The sequence below is a fragment of the Xiphophorus hellerii genome, chromosome 14, assembly GCF_003331165.1.
Source record: "Xiphophorus hellerii strain 12219 chromosome 14, Xiphophorus_hellerii-4.1, whole genome shotgun sequence".
Lineage (NCBI taxonomy): Eukaryota > Metazoa > Chordata > Actinopteri > Cyprinodontiformes > Poeciliidae > Xiphophorus > Xiphophorus hellerii.
The window spans coordinates 4416215-4442635 of NC_045685.1; the positions used below are offsets into that span (position 1 = coordinate 4416215).

The window sequence follows — 26421 nt, forward strand, 5'->3', positions numbered from 1 at the left end:
ATGCATGTTTGAAGTTTAAGGCTTTGCTTAAGGTTGAGGAACTGCAGAGATCTGAAGAAAGAGATCTGATTGGACATTGGAATCAAAATGTTTATGTGATCGCTATGTTTTCATGCGATAGCCCCTTATGTATCACGTTTCCACAGCATTGCATAAGCAAATTAGTTGAACCAAGTGGCAGAAAAATCTCTTTAGGCCTTTATCTCAACATCAATGAGTGCTTACAAAACCCAGAAGGAATAGTCCCATTTTGACGGACAGCGCTACATGAGAAACCAAAAAAAAAAAAGAAAAAAATTTTAAAAAATAAAACGAGGCAAATCAAATGACAGTATTACCAGCACTTAGCAGGTTTTGGACTGTAATTTGGATTTGCCTGAAGCTGAGCCTTTATATTATGTTGTTAAACAGCATATTGGGTGTGCAGATGTAAGTGACCAGATGTTGGAACAAATGGATGTGGGAGATGCCAAGGGGTGGATGACCTATTTTGTCACGCCACTAGGTTGTAATGGCAGTTTTTTCTTTTCAAATTACAGGCCTTTCCAATATACTACCGTGTTGGCTTTCCTCTGTGATAAAATGGGGATTTTCTTTAAACATGACAGCTGATAAAACATCAATTTAAAGACGTGTGTGTCATTATTGTGGCTGTACGATGGTCGGAGAGAAGAGTTAGAAGTGCTTGTCATTGATCTAACTAATGATTGGACTCAGTCCCTGCCTCCAGCAGGGTCACTCACAAGAACAACAGACCCAGTGTCCACTAACAACTCAGTTTTTATAGCTAAGGTTTAAAGGGAAGGAATTTGGTTACTGATGACAGTAAATGTAAAAAGCTCCAGTTGAGCTAAGAATATACATATATTTTAGTTTTAGATGATTTTTGGCACTAGTGGCCTTTTTTCGCACAGTGACTTTGATAAAAGTTGTCAAAAGAAGAGAAAGACAAATGTGGCAGGTGGCCAGAGACCTGGCACTGGACGTGGGGCGACTTAAAGCAAAAACCTGTGGCCTTTGCACACGCTGCGCCTGCTCCACCACCTGAGCCACCCAGAGCCCTTAGAGTCCATTTCTAAGCCGGACACTTGTGTTGAAAGTGCAAGTTTTAAAAAATGCATGGTATGAATACCTGAATATGTCAAAGCCAGAGGGTTAAGAATGCCGAATATGGAAAGTGAGTGCATGTAGAAAACGCTGCATTTAAAGTTACAGTAGAGCTATGTGTTGGGTAATGTCAAATTTGATGTGCTATCAGCCGATTTTGGTTGAAACAAACCAATGTTTTGTCTCAAGATGAGTGTGAAACCCTCTGCAAAAGATTATTTCATACCAAAGCACAGATCCGTAATATTTTTATATGGACCCGGTTGAAATACTGTCCATGTCCACGTCAACACACTTTTTCTTTTTTTTTCTTTTTTTTTTTACCCCTCCAGGGGGTCTTCTGTGGGCTTTAGTGTCCCTTATATGACAGTAGACTGACAGGAAACGGGGAAGGAGAGGGGGGAAGACATGCGGCAAATATCGTCGGGTCCGGGAGTCGAACCCGCGACGGCCGCGTCGAGTACCCAAGGCCTCCAAACATGGGTCACGCCAACCCCTACGCCACCACGGCATGCCAACACACTTTTTCTGAAGCAATTTCACATCGGCAGTAGGTGATCAGTAGTAGTTCAGTAATAGTGTTGCATAGCTGTGTGTCACAACCTACACCACGTTTACACATATAGAGGTTACAAAGCTGTTGCCGTTAAAGTTTAATATTTCAATTCGTTTTGACGTTTTGTAGCAGGCATTTGTCCTCAAAGTCTCTCGGCTGACAATCATGTTCATTTGCAGAAGGAAAGGCAATTAATGATACCAAGGAGCTCTGCCCTCACATCAAAGAAGCCTCATCCTTGACTTCAAAGTTCTCCAAAATGCAATTAGCGCCACTCACCAATGGTCTTATTTGATTGAGTTCTGTAGAACGCAGGATAAACAAACTGGACTTTGTGTTCTTACGGAGTTGGCCACAGATATCGGGTGATTCAACCGTGACACACCAATTTCACGCAAACCCAAAAAACAACCCTGATCAAACTCTTTCAAGTGCCGGCAATGCTGTCTAATGCATTTACAGACGCTTTTCTGTCTCTACTGACCTCCATTTATTGTTTTAATTGACTGTTGAATGCTCTGGCAACTGCCTGATAACAGTGTTATTGTGCTCATGATGCCTCCCAATTATGCTGTCTGATGCCGTTTTAGACATGCCGGCTCCTTCAAATCGAATCATTCACATCCCCCTCAGTGGTCTGGACAACAACCATCCCGTCTTGGTGCTGAGCTTGGTGCTCTACTGTTTTTATTGGCTCACTTGTGTCAAAGAAGTATTGCAACACTCAAGATGGAGCAGAGGTAGCACTAGGTTTGTTTCACTTAACAGCTTTTTGATGGTTCACCCTGTCATTTGTATCGCAGCAGTTTTGAAAGTCACTGTTTGCTCTTGCGGTTTTGGTGTGTAACAGGCCTTGGCGTAATCTCACACCAGTGAGATTACGCGGTCTTGGCGTTTAAGCATGTGAGTCAGCGTTGTGACAGAGGGCAAACCTACAGAATGTCAAACTCTGTCGATAGTCCCAGGACGGAATCGCCCCAGGATGAGTTGTTTTCTGTCAAATCAGAGATTGGAACCTGACAAAGAGCTCCTAATCAGGCTTATAGACGACCATGTTTCGGCTGATTTATGAGTCTCGCTTCCTTTCTTTTGCCGAGACGTTGCCTCTCTCCGCAGTAGCAGGGCTCGCCGCCAGCTTGTGTGTACTCCAGGACAAATAGGCAAGCCCAGCATGAGTCACACTCTGATGGGAGATTCAGATTCAAACACACACACACACACACACACACACCCCCACGCACACACACAGCACATTAGTCTAAGTCATTGATTTTTCAATGAGATCTGATTCGCCATTAGAGCGGCCAGTCTTCGTTGTCAGGGTGAGAAAGAACAGATGACCACCATCGCTGAAAAGATAGGAGGAGTTAGGGAGAAGGAAAGGAGGGGTGGAGAGATAAAGTGCTATTAAGACGGAGAGATAGGCACGCGTGCGGGAGTGTGTGTGTGTCGGGTGTTCGCTCAAGGTGACTGCTGGAGATCACGACAAACACATACAAATGAGCTGGCCGAGCAGCAACGGAGAAAAGGTGTGCGGTGAGTGAGGCTGTCCGTGTCCGCTCCGATAGGTGACAATTTCAGTTTCCCCCGTTTTCCTCGGCCACGCTACGGCGTCTGTAGCAGCACTTCAGGTGACTGATGAGAGACATGAATTGGGCGATCTAGATAACCGCCGCCTGAATCCAGAACCCCCGCTCTGTGTCTGCCACAACCCAACACTCCAAAGACGTCGTGGGAACACAAAGTGGGTGATTTCGCCAGCGAGAAGTCTACAAGTTATGCAACCACTTCTGTATTTTTTTCTCCCCTCCCTCTTATGTAACGCTGCAGTTTCTGAGTGGAAGATTCACCCCGCTATACTGTTCTCCATGTAGCAGATGCCACAGCCGATCTCCACTCGCAGGCATTAGGCATGCATTTTGACAGGCTGATTACCCATTCAGAGGCAGAATTACCCTCAAAGGGGAGACGCAGAGATATCTTCTGATAGTCTATCAGGCTCAGTAGCAGGCGCCTGTGGGACAACTTCAAAACAAGCCTCCGAATATTCATCCCTAACTGCAAATTAAACATGTATTTGAACATTAAGCAAATTAGAAAGCGCCACTTCTGCCGTAAGTCCGCGTGAAATATTGAGTTGCTGTAACGACGCAGAGAAGCGTCAGCCATGTGCGCGCGCGTCCGTATGAGAATCGATTGCTTTTTTTGGTAAAGACGTGTTTATCCTGCGCGTCTCCCGCTCATTCTGCCCCACCGGCTGATTCATAAGCTCATAAATTATTGCAGGGAGGCATACTTACACTGGCACGTCAAGTTAGGCTCAAGCAGATCCGGGCTGTGATAGATCATTATTGGGGGAAATGGGGAAAGAAGCTGACGAATAGTTTGCATTTTCCGCCACCCCGCGGGACTATTAATATGAAGTCTGTCAGAGCGAATTATCAACATCAGCAAATTCCTGAACTGGTCAAGCCGCTTTTTCTTCATTTTCTCTGTCTTTTTTTTTTTTTTGGTAGTTTTTCAAGATGCGAAACGCTAAATTCCGATGTTTTCTCGTTCTACCTCGCTTGTTTACCCCATTAGTTCATCAGATTGGGAGGCGTGTGTTGGTGATGAACCTTTAGGGTTTGCTAGAGACGAATCACCGTCTAATTGAGGTGTCGGTTGAAGGAAACAAAGAAGGGAAAGCTTCAGAACCGCCGTCACGGAGCCTCTTTTTCTATTTCCCCATTCTTAATTGACTAACTGTGTGTGTGCCGAGGAGAAACAAAGAAATCTTGAAGCGTTCAAAAGGAGCTTTGATCTCAAAGCACCTTAAGGCCCCAGAAGACCATCAAGGTTTCCTCTGTCCTTGTATCGCACACTATCTCTGTCTGCTCCTCCTCCCTCTGCGCTTTCCCTTTTCTGTTTGCAATGATCAGCCAGAGCGCTGTGAGGTTTGCCAGATAACCCTGATGCACACACACACACACACGCACGAGCACGCCCACATACCGACGCACGCCCACTGCAGCCTCTGCCTCATTCTCATTCCCCTCTCGATGGCTGCGTTTACCTCGACGCACTCTCGCTTGCTGCAAGGTCATGTTGAAATATTTCAGACGGAAACGCTCTCCATGTACCGGTGCTGCTCTCCTCTCTGCCGTGGATTTCCAGAGCTGATTTAGTTTGTCTTTGAGGGGGGAAAAAATATTAAAAACGGGGGGTAAATCTGATGGGAGGCCAGCAGGAACTGTGGATTCTGCTCTGAAAATGAAGAAATTTTTCCTCAAAACTGAAATCTTAAATATTTTTGCAACAATCAAAACACTTTTCGTGACATAACACTTTCAAGAAAGGTGTGTAAAGAGTGTTCAGACCGTCTTTTAAGATTTTGTCATGCTACAGACCAACACAAATTAGTACATATTTCTGACATGGAAGAAATTAATAAAGTCTTTTGGGACACAAGTTCACCAGCTTTACTCATCTGACCACTGACAGTTTTGCTTATTCTCATTGAAAAATAGATAAGATATAAAGTCTGTTTCCAAATCTTATCTTAGATTGGATTTAAGACTTTGAGTAGGTCTTTGTAACATGTCATCAACATGTATTTAACCATAATAACAAAAGAAACTCCTTGAGATTAGGAATCTCTTTTGCCTGGCAAGTATCAGCAGCACAGTTACAAGTAGTCACTTACAGATAGACACACTTTCACTCAACAACAATATCATCATAAAAATATGGTAGAACATGAATATGCTTTGATCTGACCCAGGGATTCTCAAACATTTCCGCGCCCTGGCCCCCCAAACAGCATTAGCTTCTGACCAGGGGCCGTGTCTGCAAATTCTACAATTCTACAAAATATGTTACGGAGCATACATTTTCAAATGATTTTTCTCACTTTTATTCTCTATATTCAATAGTTATTATATTCGTAGCTTATATCCTGCCTCATACCTTTTAATTTTAGCTATGCTAGCTTGAGGAGCAAAGCCTCTTGATAACTCTTGATAGCATCCGATCAGAAAGACAAGCATGCCAAATAACATTTCAGTCAATTATTTTAATTTATATTTCATAACGACTAAAAAACTGATTAGATTGTCATTTAAAAAATTGATTAAGAACTTTGATTAAGAAATGTGTTTTTTTTTATCTTCACTCAAGTTTTCTAAGGTCCCCTATCGGCCCCCGGTGGCCCCAGTTTGAAAAACACTGATCTAAACCATTCCATTGTACACTGCCTGGCCAAAAAAAAGTCGCCACCAAAAAATGGTCACACTCTCTAATATTTTGTTGGACCGCCTTTAGCTTTGATTACAGCCCGCATTCGCTGTGGCATTGTTTCAATAAGCTTCTGCAGTGTCACAAGATTTATTTCCATCCAGTGTTGCATTAATCTTTCACCAAGATCTTGTATTGATGATGGGAGAGTCTGACCACTGCGCAAAGCCTTCTCCAGCACATCCCAAAGATTCTCAATGGGGTTAAGGTCTGGACTCTGTGGTGGCCAATCCATGTGTGAAAAAGATGTCTCATGCTCCCTGAACCACTCTTTCACAATGTGAGCCCGATGAATCCTGGCATTGTCATCTTGGAATATGCCCGTTCCATTTGGGAAGACAAAATCCATTGATGGAATAACCTGGTCATTCAGTATATTCAGGTAGTCAGCTGACCTCATTCTTTGGGCACACAATGTTGCTGAACCTAGAGCTGACCAACTGCAGCAACCCCAGATCATAGCACTGCCCCCACAGGCTTGTACAGTAGGCACTAGGCATGATGGGTGCATCACTTCACCTGCCTCTCTTCTTACCCTGATGCGCCCATCACTCTGGAACAGGGTAAATCTGGACTCATCAGACCACATGACCCTCTTCCATTCCTCCAGAGTCCAATCTTTATGCTCCCTAGCAAACTGAAGCCTTTTTTTCTGGTTAGCCTTACTGATTAGAGGTTTTCTTACAGCTACACAGCTGTTCAATCCCAACCCCTTGAGTTCCCTTCGCATTGTGCGTGTGGAAATGCTTTTGCGTTCACAATTAAACATACTCCTGAGTTCTGCTGTTGTTTTTCTTCGATTTGATTTGACCAAACGTTTAAGTAATCGCCGATCACGATCATTCAGGATTTTCAGGCAGATCATTCAGGCAGATTTTCTGTGGAAGAAATTAGGAGTTACGTTCCATGGAAGTGTCTGCAAATAGGTGAATCTGAGAATACAGAACAAATATGTGAGACTCCACTGCCAGTGACTTCAGAGGAAAAGTTGCTGCGCAACAATTTTACTTGTTTTACTTTTTAGAAAAAAAGCACCATGCATCATTATTCATTCCTATTTTTGTGTTGCTCTGTCGCGTAAAAATGTCAATAAATCATGCTAAAGTTGTGCTTTCTTACAAAGTGTGAAAAATCCAGATCAAAGGGATGTGAATACTTTGTAAAGTACTGTAATTTTGATATTTCCTGTTTTCACTCCCAAGATTAAAATAAAAAAAAATCCCTTCCTTTCTGCAGCTGTAACAACACCAAGAACGATTTTGGCTGAAGCTGAATCTCCTTCCAATCTACAGACATTTTTTCTCTTTTCCCCCTTCATCTCCTTGCCTCTGTAGACGTTTGAATGTTTCAACAAAGCTCGCCATCGCAAAGAGAGACTCTGTCTTCCTTGAGATTTAAATTGGACGTAACTGAAAGTGGATCGGTCTGAAGCCCCCACCTCCACCTCCCACCTGACCCGCAGGAAGAGCCGCTAGGCGAGCCGGCCTCCAGACGAAAGCGGAGGCATGCGAGAGCCGGGCTCCTGACGACGGCTGACAGCCGCAGCAGATTAAGGGCCGCTAAGCGGCAGCCGAGAAGTGGTGGTGTTGAAACCGCGGCCGGGGCCTTACTTTAGGTTCCCCCCCCCGCTCTCCTTTCATTTTCACAGTTGCAGGCTTGACTGCACCCAGTCTTTCAAACAGTGTTTCTTTTCCCCTCCTCCTCCTGTGTCTAGAGATACGTTCGCTTAAGGGAAATGGCCATTAAAATGTCATTACTGCATCACAGAAATAATTTTTTTGTTTTTTGTTGTGATTTTTTTTTTTTTTTTGGTTCCCTGAGGCTTTCTGCTGTAATGGGCTCGATACATTCCTTCAGCATGGAGAAGAACCCTAATGTTGCGGAACGCAAATGCTAATCTCTGTGTAAATATCACGAAGATTCAACTGTCCTATCTGCTTTTCAGTCTTAACGGCACAGATTCTTTCCGCTCTGCTCTGTGAAATCGAATTAATCCTCTGAGCAAAAGCAAAAAAGGTGTGGTGATTACGGTCTCAGCCGTGTGTGGGACCTGACGGGGACCATCGTTTTCCTCCTCATGACGCAGCGTCTGAACGACTGCCATGATCTTAGCGACGATTGAGTTGTCGTTCTTTTTGTCTTTTTTTTTAAATCGCTCAGCGATAGTTTGGAAGGGCATAATAGTGAGCAGAGAGCCTGTGAGAGCTGCTACATAACATGAATCAATTCATTAGGCACCTAAGAAGGTGGAAGCACTTTGCCATTTGAGCCTCTTTGCAGGGTGAGATCATCTGAGTGGAAGTTTGTCTAAATCTGGCGTTGGCGTCCGGAGCCGGAGTCGTTTCCTGTCCCGCCCTAACGTCCGCTCCCACAATCAACAACGAGTCCTGCTTTCTGAGCATGCTCAGTCCGTACAGTCAGCACCGCCGAGTCGCAAATTTAGCTGATTTCTGTCGCGACAAATTTTGTCAGACGACAAGGTTGTCGCGATAAACGGTAATATTGTTGTTTTGAGAACATTTTGAAACGATACAACGGTAATGGCATAATAACACAAGAACACATACTCAAAGATAAACAAATAAAAGTTTAATACACTTATAAGGCTGGAAATGGAAGACGCTCTAAATGTCTAAAACAAACAAACAAAACAACAGAAACAACAAATAAAATGAATCATAAAGTCTATGTGAACAAAAAGGCTGGATGAGACCAATGAACCAGACTGAAGACTTTTAACATCCAGTTTTTGGTAGAAAGAGAAAAAAAAGAAAACACAATAAACTGTGCAAATGGAAATTGAGCTTGTTTTAACTGATCATGCAATTAATGGATTTATAGCTTATTGTGACAGGCATATTTAATATTTATTTCAAACGGCACATCACATAATATGCCAGAGTTTGACATAAAGGCTAGTTTTCATCTGTAGTTTCTCAAGGTAAAAACAGCATAAATACAATATGCTACAGTCCGATGCAAGAAAATGACCAAGCTTCTGCCAAGAAAAGAGAATAATAATAATAAATAAATAAAAACCATTTTTAATGTAAAGCATATGTAGTTGCAAAATTTAAAAACATTCGAAGCCATGTAGAAGTTCACAATTACAATTGCAATACAATTAAATCATTAAAAAACATAAAATCATTAATGACTATGCTAATCATTAACATACCGCGCAAAATATGCACTTATTTACTTAATGAACTTGCTCTTTCCAGCGCTGTATTGTCTTTCTCAAAGCTCTTAATCAGCCATGAATAATACAACATGGCTGCAAGCAAAAGTCGCGCGTTCACCTCTGAAATACTCAACATATGGGAAACGGCGTAAATAAAATGCACATAGCTAATGAGGTAATGGGATCAGTGAAGTCGCCGCTGCAGAGTGCCACCCGGCCCCATTCTGCGTTCTTTTGGGGTGGGGGTTTTTCGGGCGGGGAGTTTTGCGAGTTTGAGCGAGGTGAAACTGCGGCGGAGGAATCTCTGGCAGACAGACGTCGTGTCTGCTGCCGTGTTTGTCTCCGGTGCTCTCCGCTTCCCCTCCCGCGCCGCTTGTTCCGTGGCTTTCTGGCAGCCTGTAAATGACTTTGACCTTTCCTGGGACTGAGGACAGGAAACATGGAGGCAGAGGAGAGAGATGGCGGGAGGAAAGAGTAGAGTAGGCGGTTGACTGTAATAAACTCGAAGCAGTGGGCAGCTGTCAACACTAATAAATGGGAGAGGGGTGGTGGGAGTGTGTGTGTGGGGTGGGTGGGGGGGTGTTGGCCGGAAGATGAATACTAAAGGTGCCTGAGTCCTCGGTAAGTACTGTCTCTTTTTACCAGGATGATGTGTGTGAGATCTGATGCTCACAGAGACATCCGTCTGCTAGGGCATTCTGCCTCGCTGCAGGAACCTACTGGACAGTATCTTTTGAGTTTCGGCCCTGGACAACAAAAAAGCGAATCTGTCTTGCGTGTAAATAAGTCGTTCATCTACAACGGATAACTTAAATGCAACCTTTTGTCAACGCATGGTAGCCGCTGTCAGTCATCCATCCATATTTTATATCCACTTCTATCTGCCAATCAGTTTTAATAACTAACATGTTTCCATTTTTTCCCCTTCTAAAACCTTGTTATCCACTGAATGTTAAAGAAATAATAATTTAAGAGCGAGATTTGTTTGGGTGTGGATTGTTAAAATATGGCACATGTAAGTGGTGTAAACTGTTTTTCAATTTGGGTCTTTTTTTCCTGTTGTCTCCCAGTATCACAGGAGTTCCTCAGGGCTCCTTGTTTGGTACCCTGCTCATTGCGCTTTATATAAATTTCGTTTGTGAAAATCTCCCCCTGAATTTTGTTTTTAAGCAGAAGATACAACTATGGTTTTTTTTTGTTTTGTTTTTTTATTTTGCAAGTTAACTTAAGTTAAATGCAAAAAGATTAACCTACACAAATGGCGAACTGTTGGCGTCTAAACTGTTCAGTCTTGATTTGTCCCGCAAAGATCTGATTCCTGCAAGATTTGCCTTTTTTTTGATTCATTCATGAATGTATGTAGTAGTTGGTATCTGACTAGTTTAAATACCACCTGCTGCTGTTCTTTGTGTTTCATGGTTGGCTGAGAAATGCCTGTACATGACTATTCTCTATAAAGAGAATTCTCTGACTCTCTCATCTGTTAAGCCCAGTAGACAACTGTCCTTGCAAACTATGTAGGAGCTAACAAGACTTTTTCTTTCTCAACAAAAGAAAATGCCTTATTGTTATGGTTAAAACCAGAACACAGGTTGTAACTGTTGTCAGGAAAATCTTAATGGCTAGTAAAAAATAAAAAAAAATCGTGATATCCTAAAAGTCATCTATCTGGCTAATAAAAGTATATTTTCAATCAATATCGAAGACAACAAGTCCAAGAAATTAAGACATCACTCTACGGGATGTGTAGTCTGTTCTGTGAGCTGTGGTTCTGCCTCTGGACCTATTCTCAGTGGGAGTTCCTATAGCAAGGGTCTCCAACACTCTAGGTTAGCGTTTCTCAACGGGGGCCGTTCAGAGGACGGCAGGGGGCGCTGGCGGAAGTTTTTTCAAAATGGGGGCGCTGAGATTCCTTTGGATTCCTTTCCTATTGTATATATACAGTACAGACCAAAAGTTTGGACACAACTGTGTGTCCAAACTTTTGGTCTGTACTGTATATATATATATATATATATATATATATATATATATATATATATATATATATATATTACCACATATAAGCTAATTTCTTTAGTTTTAGTGATGTGTTGGTAATATTGAACTCTGATAACTTGAATATTGTTGTACAACATGGAAAAATCTTGAGAAATGATGGATGATCTCTTTGAATTGTAGCTTAAGCTTTATTGATATTAGCATCCTGTATTTTAAGATGCTTTACTCTGGCCTTGTTCCAGGTCAGGTTATTTTTGTTATGGTGCACTTTTGGCCTGTAGTGCCCAGAGACCCCAAGATCATCCTCTCCAGAACTTGGATGGCGAGCCCCAGCCCAGAGGACCGAGTGAACTGGTAGATGGTGACCCCACTGGTCACTAGCCATGAAACATTGAATGAACAATTGACAGACACATCGAAATGACTGGGTTATTTATTTTATTTTATTTTTTTCAAAAGCGTGAAATTTTGGTGATTTGTAAATGTTGATCCACAATTGTTCACTATATGAAATTCTACTCTTTCTTATAGACATTGTGTGCTCTCCTCTGTTGTTGCTCACAACAGAGGAGCAACAACTAGGCTAGGCTCCCGTGAATTTAAAATCTTCTGATCAGACCCAACTTTCTTTTTACTTGTGTAGTGTTGGTAGTAGTCATTGAAGTAAATTAACGTACCTACCATCTACTATTATCAGGTGTATTTGAAGTAACCTTTCGTGTGGGTTACATGTAGGACCAGGTATGGAGACCCCAGTGCTGAGTTATCTTTGTTTAACTTTCACAGCTTGACAGTTGAAGACATTCATACAACAAGAGACTAACTGGGGACCTTGTGTCGCATTGCCTGAGCCATAGTCTCCCAATAGGAAGGAGGGGGACCTATGTTTAGGACTAACCAACCGAGAGCAAAACACCGATTTGTCTTAGAGTGTCTTCTAATAAAAGTTGTCTTTGCTCTCCGTTTGTAGGAACGGGGAAAGGTCGGCGTGATCTTCAACGTGGGAACAGACGACATCACCATCGAGGAGAGCGCGGTGATGGTGAGCGACGGCAAATACCATGTGGTGCGATTCACACGCAGTGGCGGCAACGCCACGCTGCAGGTGGACAACCAGCCCGTCATCGAACGTTTCCCCTCAGGTAGGCCCCGGACCCCCGCTCTGGGGTTAATGTAATATAGAACGTCAGGGTAATGAAGTTTCCTAATAAGTTTGGAAGAACACATTGGAGAGAGAAAGTAGCTATTACCTCCTCTACCTTGTTTTATTCAAAGATAGTTTTGAATTGACTTTAATTTATTTTGTTTTTGTTTTGTTTTTTTGCGACCCTCAGAGAACGCCTGTTTTATTCAAACAAATTAAGTCAGGTTCTGGTCCAAAAGGCAGGAAGAACCAAACAGCCTTCCCGAGGCAAGTAATCTTCCATCTAAGATCATCGGCTCTGTGCAGTAGGTCTACCATTGTAGCCGCTGGCACTGTGGAGCCCGGACTTGTATGGAGGTCAGCTGAATGCTAATATCCCAGGCAGGGAAGAAAAAAATAAAAATAAAAAATTGAAGGAGGAGAAACTTTTCATCCCGTGAAAGTGTGAGGTGACGTTTCCAAATCCTGCTTTGGCTTCCGCGTATAGAGAAGCTCAACGTTATTCCAACATATGACATTTAAATGAGACCAAACACCCTGTGAGTCACTGCTGGCAGTGTGCTAATTCCCCCACCAGTCGTTAAAGCATAATCACGCTTTTCTATTTCTGCCTGAATTTCCAGCCTATTTGTGGTGATTCAGAAGCTCAGAGTGAATTTCTCTCTCCAACGTGTGTCTCCCTCCCTCCTGCTGTACGTGGTTGTTCAAAGGAAAGCGCCTCTTATTTTTGTTCCCAACATGAGTTTTGCATATGGGTAAACACCGGGGGTAAGCTGGACTCTCAGCCTGCATTAATGATGATGTTGAAACTAAGCAACCTGAATACGAAATGAGGATCCCACCTCCCTTCCTTTCCCAGCCCTGTCAATATCACCTTTCATCTCCATTATCTAAAAGTGCTTTGCTTGTAACGGCATTGTTCGAACACACGGGGAGAGGGGCTGCTAATGCGGCCGTGATATTTCCTCTTGTTGACATGAGGTACGGAGCGAAAAGACTGTGACATTCGTCGCCACAGCAGTGATCCTGCAATGGGTGGAGGGCGGACAGAAGGGGGGGGGGGGGTTCTGTTTTGGCATTGAGAGAAGCGCGTTCTGCCGCTCATCCATCAGCACAGCGAGGCCAGACTGAGGGGCATGCATCACAGCCAGAGGAGGAAGCGCCTTGTGACAGTTCACTCTTTTCACTCGTTATTATGATGGAAATGCAGCCCTTTTCACCGCCGAACGCGCTCCAAAGATAGCACTCTGCCGCTTAAAGGAGAACAGCGGAGCAGCCTGTTAACACCGACAACTTCCATGTCACCATCCGGATCGAGGTTTTGTTTCATCAAGAAACATGAATGCACAGAACATAAAGTATTCTCTTTTTTTTTACCCCCACCCCCCACTCCTTCCGCCCTCCACCCTACCGTTGTGGTTGGCCTCATCAAACGCTTCTTTCCTTTTCCTACCACTGATCAACATGTGACGTCTGTTGTTTTGTTTCTGTTTGTTAGTTTATCTGATAAGTTCTGGATTCGCCCGCCCGGTGGGGGTTTGGAGCTTAAATGAAGTTTGAAAAGGTTATGAGGGCTGCAGGAGGAAAACAGATGAGCTTGGATTCATCTACATTAGCCAGATTTGCTCAAACCATTTTTTATTAATTTTTTTGGTGGAGACTTCAGTCTAAAAGACTCCTGGTCTTCACTTTCTGGCTCAGTGGCATTCTGGTGAAAGCAGATTTGTTACACTTTAAGGGAGCAAAGTCTTAGAGGAGGCTACACTGTAAAAAAAAAAAAAAAAGAAAGTGTGGAAAAGAGAGGAGGGATGAATGAGGGAGGGGCAGAGGTGGAAACTTTGACAAATGAGGTGCACAAAAAAGGGTGTGGTGAGAAAGCCAGCGTACCGGGCAAAGATAAAACCTACTGTTTGGGGGTTTATTCAATTTGGGGTTTTATTCAGTGGTAGGCACCGCGCTAATCCTAATGTATTAACCATAAACGTTCATTCTGCTAACTTTAAAGCACTACACCAACACGGTTAGCAGAAGCTAATGCTAAAGCACTAGCTTCAGGTTAAATTATGTTTGCCCTTGAAAGACTGCCACACTCGAGCGCCTTAATTTTGATGTTATAATTTACATGTTCCATAATGCTTTGTTCATATCTTGTCTTCTACCATCTTCTACTGTCTTCTTATGGCAAGGAACAGGCTAGCATGAGGAGAGGAAAAGGAACAGCTGCATAAACAGTCTTCACCCACTTCAAAATAAGAGCATAATATTAAATGTGTGGCTACTTGAAGAATTTTAAAGAGTCAATAACCAAAACTTCACCCTAGATGTCAAATAGCGCTTTCAAAATTATTCAGGAGAATTGGTTTAGGGGAAGCAAAGTGCGCTAAATGTTTTCAAAGTTTGCAAAAGCACTAAATGTAAAATTAGCTTCACTGTTAGTTCATTAGCTGCTTAGCAGACGTGAACGTGACCATTGGGTTTTTGTAATTAGGTTCAACTAATCCCTAATATTCTGAGTTGTTTCTAATGCAAAAAACAGAACAGTCATTTTGTTCTTACAATCTTAAAGGTTTTGTGAAGAGTCCTCCATGTTAAGCAGGAAGAGGAAAGTTGCAAAACAATGCCATATTTTTTAAATGATTGGTGCTTTTGTGATTTGTTCGTAGATCAACTTAGAGGATTAAACATGTAGCACGTGGGTTAAAACAGCCTTCTACACCATATTTAAGTTCATTTGCCTTCAATGTTGCACATTTGGCGTAGGCCTGACAGTCACTTCATGGTTAGGAAGTGTCCCGAATGTGACCAACCATAACTCACAAAAGCAACACAGAATACCATGAAAACGTACCAAACCTTTTTCTTCTAAATTCAAGCAATGTGTTTAAACCAATCATAATATCAGAGGAGTCACGGTGAGACGCCACATCACACAAACTCTGACAATTTACCTTCTTTCATTAGCGTTGACTTCTCACTTTGTAAAGTCAATGCAACTCTTTCAGATTCCTACTTCAGTTTTTAAAAAGCGAAAGCTTTATCTAATTCAGCTCGCCCTCGCAAACGTTCCAATGCCAGCACCTTCTCCTACAGCCTTTAACATCTCTTTTTGTTGTTTGTAGTTCAAAGACACATCAAAGAGTGAGCACCGAGTTGCCGAATCCTCAGGCAAATTAGAGGATGACACCTTCGGCAATGTCAAAACTCCCATTTCAATAAGCTTCTCTCTTAAGATTACCCCAACATTTTCCTTCTGTTTGTCTGCAACACACTTTTCTTAGAGCTCACCAGTTGTTGCAAGTCACGGCTAAGTAGTACGTAGTGTAAAACTGTTTAGGTCAGGCGTAGGGGGGAAAGATTGAGGTTGCATTGATGCCAGCCTTGTTTAGTCTGTTTTAATAAAACTCTAGTTTGTTTGCCTAGGAAGTCCGGTTCATTTGTGAGGAGGTGTGAATGCACAATCAAACTCTGATGTGGACCAAAAAAGTGAACTCTGGTCCCCCTTAAAACTTAGGTTTCGGGCGTGCTGTGGTGGTGTAGGGGATAGCGCGACCCACCTTTGGAGGCCTTGAGTCCTCGACGCGGCCGTCTCGGGTTCGATTCCCGGACCCGGCGACATTTGCCGCATGTCTTTCCCACTCTCCTTCCCCCTTTCCTGTCAGCCTACTTTCATATAAGGAACACGAGAGCCCAAAATAAGACCCCTGGAGGGGAGAAAAAACAACAACTTAGGTTTCGGTCCGGTTGAAGTGAACTCTGGCGCGCTTCGAATGCAAATGTGAACTCCAAGCGGATGGAAAGCTCTCCAATAGCAGGAAGTGGGCTATCATGTCGTTTCCTTCAGCGGTTCTTAGCGCAGCGCCACTACGGGTGAGGGAGAGAACCGGTTCTTCAAACAGTTTGGCTCATTTGACACACCAGCTGAAAATGTAACAAATGTAACAATTTTGGTCTCCAACCGACCTGGTCTACCGGACTATCAGGTGTGAAAACATCCTAAAATGCAGACCATGACTAATGGCACCAACCAAAACATTTATACTGAGCATCACCTCTGAATACCTACCAAAATCTCCGTTCTAGTCTTCAGAGGTCAGGGAGGCAACCTGTGGTGTGGCAAAACGACCAGCAACTGGCAACCCTTCCCAAGACTTCTGCTCTAGTCATGTAATTTCACACTCTCGTCTGAGATGCACTGAAACCCATAAGGAGCCCGGCCTAATTGATCGATAAACTTATTTGCACTATGTAGAAAATAGTCAATGCTCTTGGCTTTTAGTTCTTTGACACTCTTAGGGCAAATTAGGTACAAAGTAAACAAATTACCAGAGAATGAAATGAAAGGAAATGAAACACAAGGAGTAGAAAAACACAAACATCCTTACTGACATAACATGGATGGTTTTCCTCAACTTGACATCAGTATTGCTTAGCCCACAGTTTAGTACTTTATTTTAACAAAGTGCTACACAAGCATCACTACTTGATCAAACATATATTCATCCTTCTATTTCATACTGTTTAGCTGAAGAATATGTCACAATTTCGGTCTCCAACCGTTATTGGAGTTATTACCGTTAATAAGTTATTACAACATATTGTAATAACTTAATAGCTTTATTTTCTTTATAAAACAGAAAGAACTAAGAAGGAAGGAGGGTAGCAACTCCCAGGATGTGGCTCATAGAGTTTTATGTGGAGACCCTGGCCAGTTGCCTCTCGTTTCATCAACGCCAATTACAGCAAATGAAAAACTGTAAAATTTGTTAGGTTCCATTTGTAGTCGAAACTCGTAAATCCTGACCCATGAGTTGGAAAAATCAACTGGAAAGCTAGCCAGCTGCAGTATACTCACTGGCTGAGTACCCAAAGCTCAGTGATTTTATGGTTTTAAAACCAAATGTTACCCTCTAGCCCTAAGAGAAGTCTTTTTTTAGCTGGCAACACAAAGAAGACCTAGAAAGAACCACTTCCTTTCTTACTTCAAAGTAAAAGTCTCAAACATTCATATCCGAGATTTGTGATAAAGGCTTAGACTTACCAAAACAAATCATACGTTGGTGACGACTGGGTAGAGTTAAGACAGAGTTGACTTAAATGCCATTGTTGCATCTTGTGCCTCGAGATCTTGCTAACCCCCTGTAAAGACAGGTTGTATTTTGTAAACACTTTTGCGACGTGAAAACAAATTTGTACGATCCAGATTGTAATTCTCTAAATGAGAAAGACAATAGTCAATACCCCCAGTATGAGCCAGTTTTGTTTTCTGCATGCAGTGTTACTGGAATGCCGTCCCCATCTCAGTAGAACCCGATTTAAGAGGTTGTCATGAAAGGTATCTTCAAGCAGGAGTTCAGTTTTGGCATAGCAGGTTTTAAATTTGTCTAATCCCTTAAAAACAAGGACATGAAGCTTCCTGTTTAATCTCCTTCCCTAGAGGGGCTGTCATGGCCTGCATCAGGCAGTCTCATTGGGATACCATGTCATTGTGAGGCCTGCCACAATGTTTTGCACATACAGAAAGTTACATGAGCATATTTTTTTTCTTGTCTCAGCTTGAGCAGAATAAATGGTCCCAGAGGGCAAGCAGAGGATGAGGCTTGCCCACTTAAAAGAAACGAGACAAAAGAAGACAGTGGTACGTTATCATTTTCATACACACACTTATGCTAATAGACGGCCTCGCTCCCTAATGTTTGTTGCATTCAGGGACCGGTTGTATAGTTTTCCTCAAAAGGCTCCCTCTGAGTTCTGCATTCGTAAGCGGATGATGCGGAGAGACAAGATGTTGACAGCCAACACGGCCGTCACGGGTCAGGAGCATTCCATGGCAACGCAACACGTCGTCTGATGTCCCACGAAGTGATGTTTGCCATCCTGAGGGGAGTCTGGGTCTGGTCCGCGTCTGATCCTACGTGTGACAGTGCTCGTGTCCGCGTCGCACAGCGCATTGGCTATGTATCCTGTTTTTTTCTGTGCCTCGGTTGTTTAAGTGTGTACACGCATGCATGCACATGACGGACGGAGAGCAGACGAGACGTGTCGGACGGAGGGGGAAAGAGGAGCCGGGTCCGCTAATTCCATATGTCTGGTGTCGCCGTTGGCTGCCGCGGCAACAGTTAGTGGCGCATCCCCACCTCTCATATTCCCAAAATGGCCTCGGCTGGAACTGAATGAATGCAGCCCGGCGTCACCCCAACAGCAGCGAACCGGCCGCGCATAAACAGGCCGGCGTTGGCGGCGCTTCCGTGTAACACAATAATGGTGCAATTTCACACACAATTTTCTTTTATTCTTTAAGAATAGTACTTTCTGATGGATCAAAGAAGGCGATTATTTTCAGATCCACAATTTACAACAACATAGCAGCTGAGTCAGTGTTCAGAGTCAGACTGCTTCAGTTTCTGTGCTGAGTCCTATTTTTGTCAGACATCTGAAGCTGGTTCACACACTGACCTCACTTCTACTGTCAACATCTCACAATGTTTGAGTGATGCACCTGTCGGGCAGCCAAACCACAGAGTAGCAAACGTTTTGGTAACACTTTATTTGAAGGCGTGTGCATAAGACTGACGTGGCATTACACCTGTCATGTAATGCCATGACAGGTGTAATGCCTGTCATGGCATGAAACATGAAGGAGTCATGAACATGAAGGAGTCTTTTGGTAAATGACACTTTTAATTCAAAGTTGCGATCATATTTTACCATTGATTTTCAACGTTGTGCTTTGACATTGTGCTACGCAACTACGTCTGGGTAGCACTTTGAGACTTTTGTTTATGAAAATACATGACAAATTAAGATTATTATTATTATTATTGCTGTAAGTTGACACTTTCAATTGACATTTAATCCAAATTTTAATGCAGCTTTGCATTAAAATGGCATTATTTACTGAATAATGCAAAGTTGACACTTTTAATGCAACTTTTAATGCAACTTTGCATTAAAGTAAATATTCATGAAGACTCCTTCATGTTCATGGCAGATGTTATGTCATGTTTATGACAGTGTTATACCAGTCTTATTCACACCCCTTCAAATAAAGCGTTACCAATGTTTTTCACTCATTAAATGAATAAAAACTGAGAACTCACATTGCTGAATTCTGTAAATACTTTAGCAAATAGCTCGCCTTTGGTTCTGATCTGATTTGATGTATTGGTGAGAATAACCTTGTGAATGTAAACTATCTCTGTCAGGGAGCCCTCTGCCCATTTCTGTTCTTTTATGGTCGATATTTGTTCAAATTATTCAACCCAAAATTTCCACAAATCAGTTTGTACAAATGCTGATAACAATGTGCAGAAGGCCTTCAAATAAATGATTTTATTGCAGTAGCATTAATGCGCAGAAAATTGTGGACAAATCCAAACTTTAATTTGAGTATGTATTTATACAGCGAATACAAAAAAATGATCCTATATTAAAAAGATACCTTTTTTTCTATAAAGTAATATCAGTGGCACAATTATTGATTCCCCTACTGTCAGTACTTTTCTCCTCTCCTCAACTTTTTAAAGTTTGAAAATACAGACAAATCTCTGACAATCCATCTTTACATGGATAAGTTAGAGCATTCATGTACTTCCTTCTAGATTCTAGATTATTCTAGATCTTGATCATTTCTTTCCAGTCTTCATTTCAATTTATTAAAGATCTAAATTTAAGTTAGTTTTCTTTACATTTACATTTGATGTAATGTGATCAATAGCACATGACGTAATGGTTTTTGTCAGCCATTACAATAAAAACTTACACATCGCACAATTGACAGGCATTTTGTCTTAACTGTATTTTACTCTTCTTTTTTAAAAAAAGGCAAAGTTTAACCAAATTTCCTCTTTGGCTCAGACATAACTCTTTATTCCTATACTTTCAGACATGACAGTAGCTGTGTGTCCGTTACAAATGTGCACAAAACTTTGTCCTTATTCTGCTAATGTTGGAAAAGAAGCTCATTGGATTGTTTCCGTTAAATAAGAAGCGCAATTAAAATCACTTATGGAAAAGTTTGTTCACTAAAAATAATGGCATGAATGGATGTAAACAGGATTCAGCCATGGTGCAAGTGCTCATGATCTACCGGCCAATCAGAGGAGACGCTGCCGTCTTACATTGGAGCAACAAGCCTCAGGAGCCTCAGGATACGTATGAAGCGTTTTGGGGAAATCTGCGATTTCACAGAAAAGTGACAGATTCAACACATTGGAATGATGCGCCTACAAATAAGCGCGTTGCTACTGTATACAAACGGTTGTGAAAAATGCAAAAAATAAAGTGTTTACACTGCAGTTTTGCGAAATACACACATTTCAATACTGGTGAAAAACCTCATCTTTCCGCTTTTTTTTCCCCTCCAAAAAATAGCTTTTTCAAAGTTGCCGTATTTCCATTGAGCCAATTTATTTTTGTAATTCCAATTTGCGCCATTTTATTTTATTTTACTGATGCGATAGAGGTGTTAACTTTAGACAAGTAAAGCTAGCTTATCTGTACACTGAATGTTGAATCATTTGCGAGATGAGTGACATTGAACACATCACATCCCACTGTTCCGCCAGCTGCTTTTACCAGCATTTCCCGCCGTGTTTTAGCGCTAAATCTGCCGGAGACGCCGTTCTTCATTGAAGGACACGACGAACCGCACAGTCTGTCTCTCTTTTCGTCACAAAATGTGCCTTTACTCGAGATCTTCAGAGCTCCTCTCTGCCGAACACGGCGCTCAGACTCTCAGAGGAGAGGTCAGCGTTAGTGAGTGAGGGGCCGCCAGCAGCAATAATCCCCCTCTTACAAGAAGCCGGCTGCCCTTTCAAAAGCTGCTCCAGAAACTAGCAGAAAGGCAGAGCTCCAAGGGAGAAAATGTTTCACAGTGGTCAAGTGCGATGTGCAGTTCTCCATTTATTTGTTGCTATTGAGTCACATGTATAGGTACATATAGAGTGTGTTGCTACATGCAGCTGCCAAGGAGACAAGCCTGCTCTTTAGAGCCCCTTAGCATGAGATGTCCAAGTTTTCTGAATGTCTTGTGAACGGCTTTATTGTTGTGTTGCTGCATTTCACTAACTGATAGAGGATTAAAGAAATAAAATAAAATTAAACCGCTTATAAGAAACCTCTACTTTATGTAAACAAATAAGTATTTGTATGGATAGATGAACCCATCGTTTTGTCTGCACATAAACGACTCGCGGAAAGCCATCTTAAATTATATCTTTAGGCACTTTGTCGCAGCCTGTCACGGAAACACATAATTTGTTCCAATCTTTTTTGCTAAACCCATGAAAATGTCAAACATAATGCAGCCCGACTGGCATAAAATTGTATTTTTACACTAACAAGGTGATTCCTTTAAGAGCGATTAGCTGGCAGCTTGGCGTAGCTTGACATAGTGTGCAGGGTTTCATTAAACAAAGAAAAAAAGTTAGAAAAAGGGAAATGGGCAAAGAGACTGGAAGAGAAAAGAACGCAGCAGAAAAACCTGAAAAACAAAAAAATTTTAACTTTTTTTTTCTTTTCAATATTGTCGTCAAACTACTACTGGACACTTTGTTGATGACACCTTACTAATATCAGGGTGAATCCCTTACTTTCCCTAAGGGACTGACTTTATTTTATGTGTCAGATTAAAGAAACAAAGCAAAAAAATCAAAGATTTACTCAAGTAAAAGTAAAAATGTGTTCAATAAAAAGTCCTACAATTTCCTACAAAAGTCCTACAAAAGTTCTACAATTGGTTTGATGCAATATTCTAATTTCATTAGCTGCTGGCAGAGACAGAAAATAGAAGTAAAGAAATAAAGGTGTTAAAATGTCAGTCTTTATCTAATTATCTTATATAATGTCTTCACATGGAGTTACTGAAATAAAGGGACTTTTTAATTATATTCTGATTTATGAAATGGGTTTATGTATTTACTTGCCCTCCACCTGGAACAGCATGGTGAACAGATAAAAACTAAGAGTAGCAGAATGAAGCTTGTTTTGTAAATCAGTGGAGTAATTCAAGATGGTAGCCAGAAATTGTACGCAAGTAAAAGTAGATTTACTTCAAAACAGTTTAATTCAATTGTGAGCAAAAAGTAAAACTGCTAGAAGTAAGTTTCTCCCAAAATGTTGCTCACCTGACTATATCTCCTCACTACCTACATCTGTCAATAAGATGTCTTAGGGGCACCAAGACACCATCGCACCACCTCCATCAGCCTGAGCTGTTGATAAAAACACAATGGATCCCTACTTTTATACTGCTAAGGACAAATTGTTTTGGACAGATTTGGACTGTTCCACATTGTAGCTGACATTAAAATTGATCAGATTCTGCAACATATTTCCACTTTGTTGTTGTTCAATTTTGATGAACCTGTGCAGGCTGTGGCCTTCATTTCCTGTGTTTGCTCTTGTGGTAGGATCAGATGTGTTCTGCCGCTTTAAGGTTCAGCATGCTGTATGTTAAGAGATGGTACACCCCGGTTGTACCCATTGATTGTTTGAGCGAATGTTGTATTTCTATCATATTGAACCAGTCTGCCTGTTCTTCTATGTCGAGGCTTTTTGGTTCACATAACAGAGGCTTACTGTGTATTATTCTCTCTTCATTGTTTTGTACCGTTCTCTGTAAACCTGGGAGAGATGGCTATGCATGAAGCAGTATAAAAAAAGGTCAGACCAGCCAATCTGGCACCAACAGCCATCTCATATTTAAAGACAAGAACTTTCTTCACCACTCTGTTGATGTTGCTTGAACTTCAGCAAAGGGTCTTCAGCTTGTCTAGATGCCATATGATGAAGACTAAATTTTTAAGGTAGTTATTGAGTATGTATGTTTCTAGAAATTCCTCTCTTTGCAAAGCATCCTTCACTTGTGAGTTTTTCCCAAACCAAACACTGGCTGCCTTGCACATTTGTTATGTCTTCCTCATTTCTTACAAGTGTAAGATCACAGCAAAACTTTTATGGTGTCACTGAAAATCAGCTTTGTGTAAACGGGACGATGGTCTTTTGAATCTCAGCATGGTGTCCACCTTCGCTCCAACGATGAGGAGCACACCAAGCTAAACCCTAAGCATGCCTCTGTGTAATTTTAGTAATTTTAAACCATGGTAAATGTGGTTGCCTTCGATTTTTATACTTCACGAGAAATTGCGAAACTCAAAACCAAAGACTTTTCTAGGGTACATCTAGAAGTCATCATCGTCCTCATAGGCAGAACAAGGTGGCACAGGACAAGATGGAATAACTAGCAAATTGCCATTCCCCCTCAATGGAATGGCAATTTTGAAAGGACTCTTTCAAAATGAAAGTTGGATGTTTGAGACAGGAAACTAGAAAGACGAGATTGGTGGATTCACAGAGGAGCAGAAAGTCTTTGTAGCGGTGAGGTCAGCCCCAGCTCTTCCAGCTGAGCCGCTAAGATGTTCTTACATCTCAGATAAATGGTGTAAGAAAAAGGGGTCAACACAGCGCTCTTCTCTGCTCCTCACTTCATCCTTCCTCTCTTTATCATTACTCATATGCCTCCACTGTCTGCTCGGCATCCATCTTTGTCTTTGCGAGCTCCATCGCAGCGGCGACGGAGAGCCGAACCGAGCGGCGTGTGAGCAAACAGGGAAGATAAAGACACTTTGAGGAGAAGGAGATTGAAGCAGCCAAGAAGATCAGCCTGTTGGCAAAAGCAACATGAGAGCACTCTGAAAGTAGTCGAAAGAGTAGCTGAAAGCAAAGTAAGAGCACACGGATTAGGGTAGGAGAGGGGGGCGCGCTTATGCGCAAGATGCCGCAGTCAGACAAATGACTGGAGGCGGGAGGGACTTTAGCTGAATGTGGACTAGATTTCGCTTCAGCAGTTTGGGCCTCCCAACAAGACGCAGGGAAGGCAGTCTTCCGTAGCTTTAATGGTTCACTGGGCAGAACATGATGGATCATGTAGAGGGGTGAATCTCCTGTCAGGGTTGGCAGGAAGCCCCTCTTCACTGTGAGGATTCTACAGACGAGCAGCCATTTGTGTTTTTTTTTTTTTTTTTTTAAGCTGACGGAGTTTTTTTGGACACGATGCTCTGTTGCGGTAGCCTCCGGCAGTGCATCACTGAACGTGTGTCTGGTCGTAGCGGATGTAAATCAGGACTTGTGATGAGACCTAATTATCGTGAGATTGGGTTAAAGTCTCAAAGAAGTTTTTACTCCAATATCTTCATGACAGCTACTGTATGGGTTGAGTGACAACGCTTGAGCTCCAGGGATATGGCGACGCGAGCTGAGGAACGGCTGACGCTTGATGTGATTTTCTAGTTTAGGGTTTTCATTACGTTTTGCACATACAGAAAAAAAACAGTACAACCAAAAAGAGCGAGCGAGAGGGAACTGAAGGCAGCCAGCTTAGTCGCTCGTCACTGGTGACATTCTGTTGGTTCTTATTGGGCCTCTGGTGCTCTGCGACTCCATCTGATTGGATCCTGCACAGTTGGAAGGTATCTCAAATTATTGGCCTGTGGCTATGGGATGATGGGGAGAGAGAGAGAAGGAGAGAGCAGAGAAATAGTCAAGAAAGTAATGAAGAGGAGAGAGGGAGTTAAGTAGTGCAGATCGGCAGAGGAAAAAGATTGCTCTGGGTAATTAGAGAAGTGACAACTTTGATTTCTACAAGTTTTTTTTTCTTTTTCTTTTTTTTTTAAAGGCGGGTGGATGGGGAGGAGGGGAGGGGGATCCTTCGACTGACTCTGGGAGCAGCTCTTGCATTAAATCAATCTGTGGCTGAGATAAAAGGTGGTGGAGGGAAGAAATGAAAACGAGCTGTTGGACCGATAAGTGCTGCATAGACGAGAGCTGACGAACTGTTAAAGCGATGACAGCCATGTGATTAAAACACAGGCAGACATGAGTGCAGGGGGGACATGTTTGATGTAAATAAATGAGTGGGTTAGGAGGGTCTTTTCCCTCATTTCACAAACTCCAAACTCAGCTTGGGAAACGTGGAGAAACGTTAAAATTCTGATGAATTCTTTGTGTAATTATTTTAATGAAGTAGCTGGCAGACTCAGACTAACATTACAGGGGGAGGTTTCAGTCGAAGACTGGCAGAGCGGCGTGGCCGCGGGCCAACCGTCTCCAGTGCAATCTCCATTCTCGTGAATAGATTTCCAATGTGGGTGTCCTGTACAAGGGCATCCGGCCGCCTGCAGAGCGACATGATATCCAGCTGGCCTCTCAGAGCATCACACGGTCAAATGCCACAACACAAATGTGCACATGTGCAATGACATGGAAGGCAAAAGATTTGGTTATCATCACACTTGAAGGCAAGTCATCCCAGACGCGCATCGAAGCAGATAGTTTACACTCCCCGTGTGCCGATGCATCTGTTACCCCCCGCCCCCATCCCTAGGTGCCAGTCAGGCGGCGTGTACCCGCCCCTCCCTGTGGCACGGCAGATGTGACACCTTCCCTGAACTGGTCCCATCATAGCCGTTATCTGGACAAACCGTCTGGCAGCAGACATGAGGTGCCAAAGGAAACACAGACAGGGTTTTGGATGGATAGTCCAAACCACAGGGGGGGGTTGGGGCTTCAAGCAAGCTGCCTGAGTATGACTCATGGGGAGTTATGGCCCATGCCTTCATTTAAGAGCAGCAATATGCTAACAAGTGTTATTTTGAGTGTTCATCAATGAGTGAGAAAACAGATGTGACTGAACGTTAACGGCGTTCATCTACAGAGCCGGGCAGAAGGACTCATACACCTTGTCTCCATTTTTAATGAGGTTCTGTGTGATAAACCAGCTAGCTAAAAAAAATAGTTATGCTAACCTGAAAGCACTAATGGTAAACTATGGCTCTACTAATGCTAAAGCGCTACAGCAACATGGTACTTAGCAGAGGCTAATGCTAAGGTCCTAACTTCAATTCAAATTATTTCTGCTCTTAAAAACTACAACCTTTGAGCACCAAATAAATTTTGTCGTTACATTTTATTGCATTTATAGCTTGTTCTCTACTGTCTGTGTTCTATTTATTCTTTTGTGTTTCTTGTTTGAAACAGTTTTTGGGAGAAAAAAAGAGAGTACATGTCATACTGCATGAACAGTCTAATCATAAACATTAATAATAATAATAAAGCACTACACATGCACAATATTTAGCAGAAGCTAATGCTAAAGTG

At 42.3% G+C, this 26421-nt stretch overlaps 1 protein-coding gene across 9 annotated transcripts in view; it reads left to right on the plus strand.

Annotated features, from left to right (window-relative positions):
• Nucleotides 1–26421, plus strand: part of nrxn2b (neurexin 2b) — an 813260-nt gene that overhangs the window by 733089 nt on the left and 53750 nt on the right. For all 9 annotated transcript variants that reach the window (XM_032584259.1, XM_032584258.1, XM_032584254.1 and 6 more), the window contains one exon: nucleotides 12094–12265. In XM_032584259.1, the coding sequence (XP_032440150.1) occupies nucleotides 12094–12265 (172 nt within the window). The remainder of the gene's footprint in view (nucleotides 1–12093; nucleotides 12266–26421) is intronic.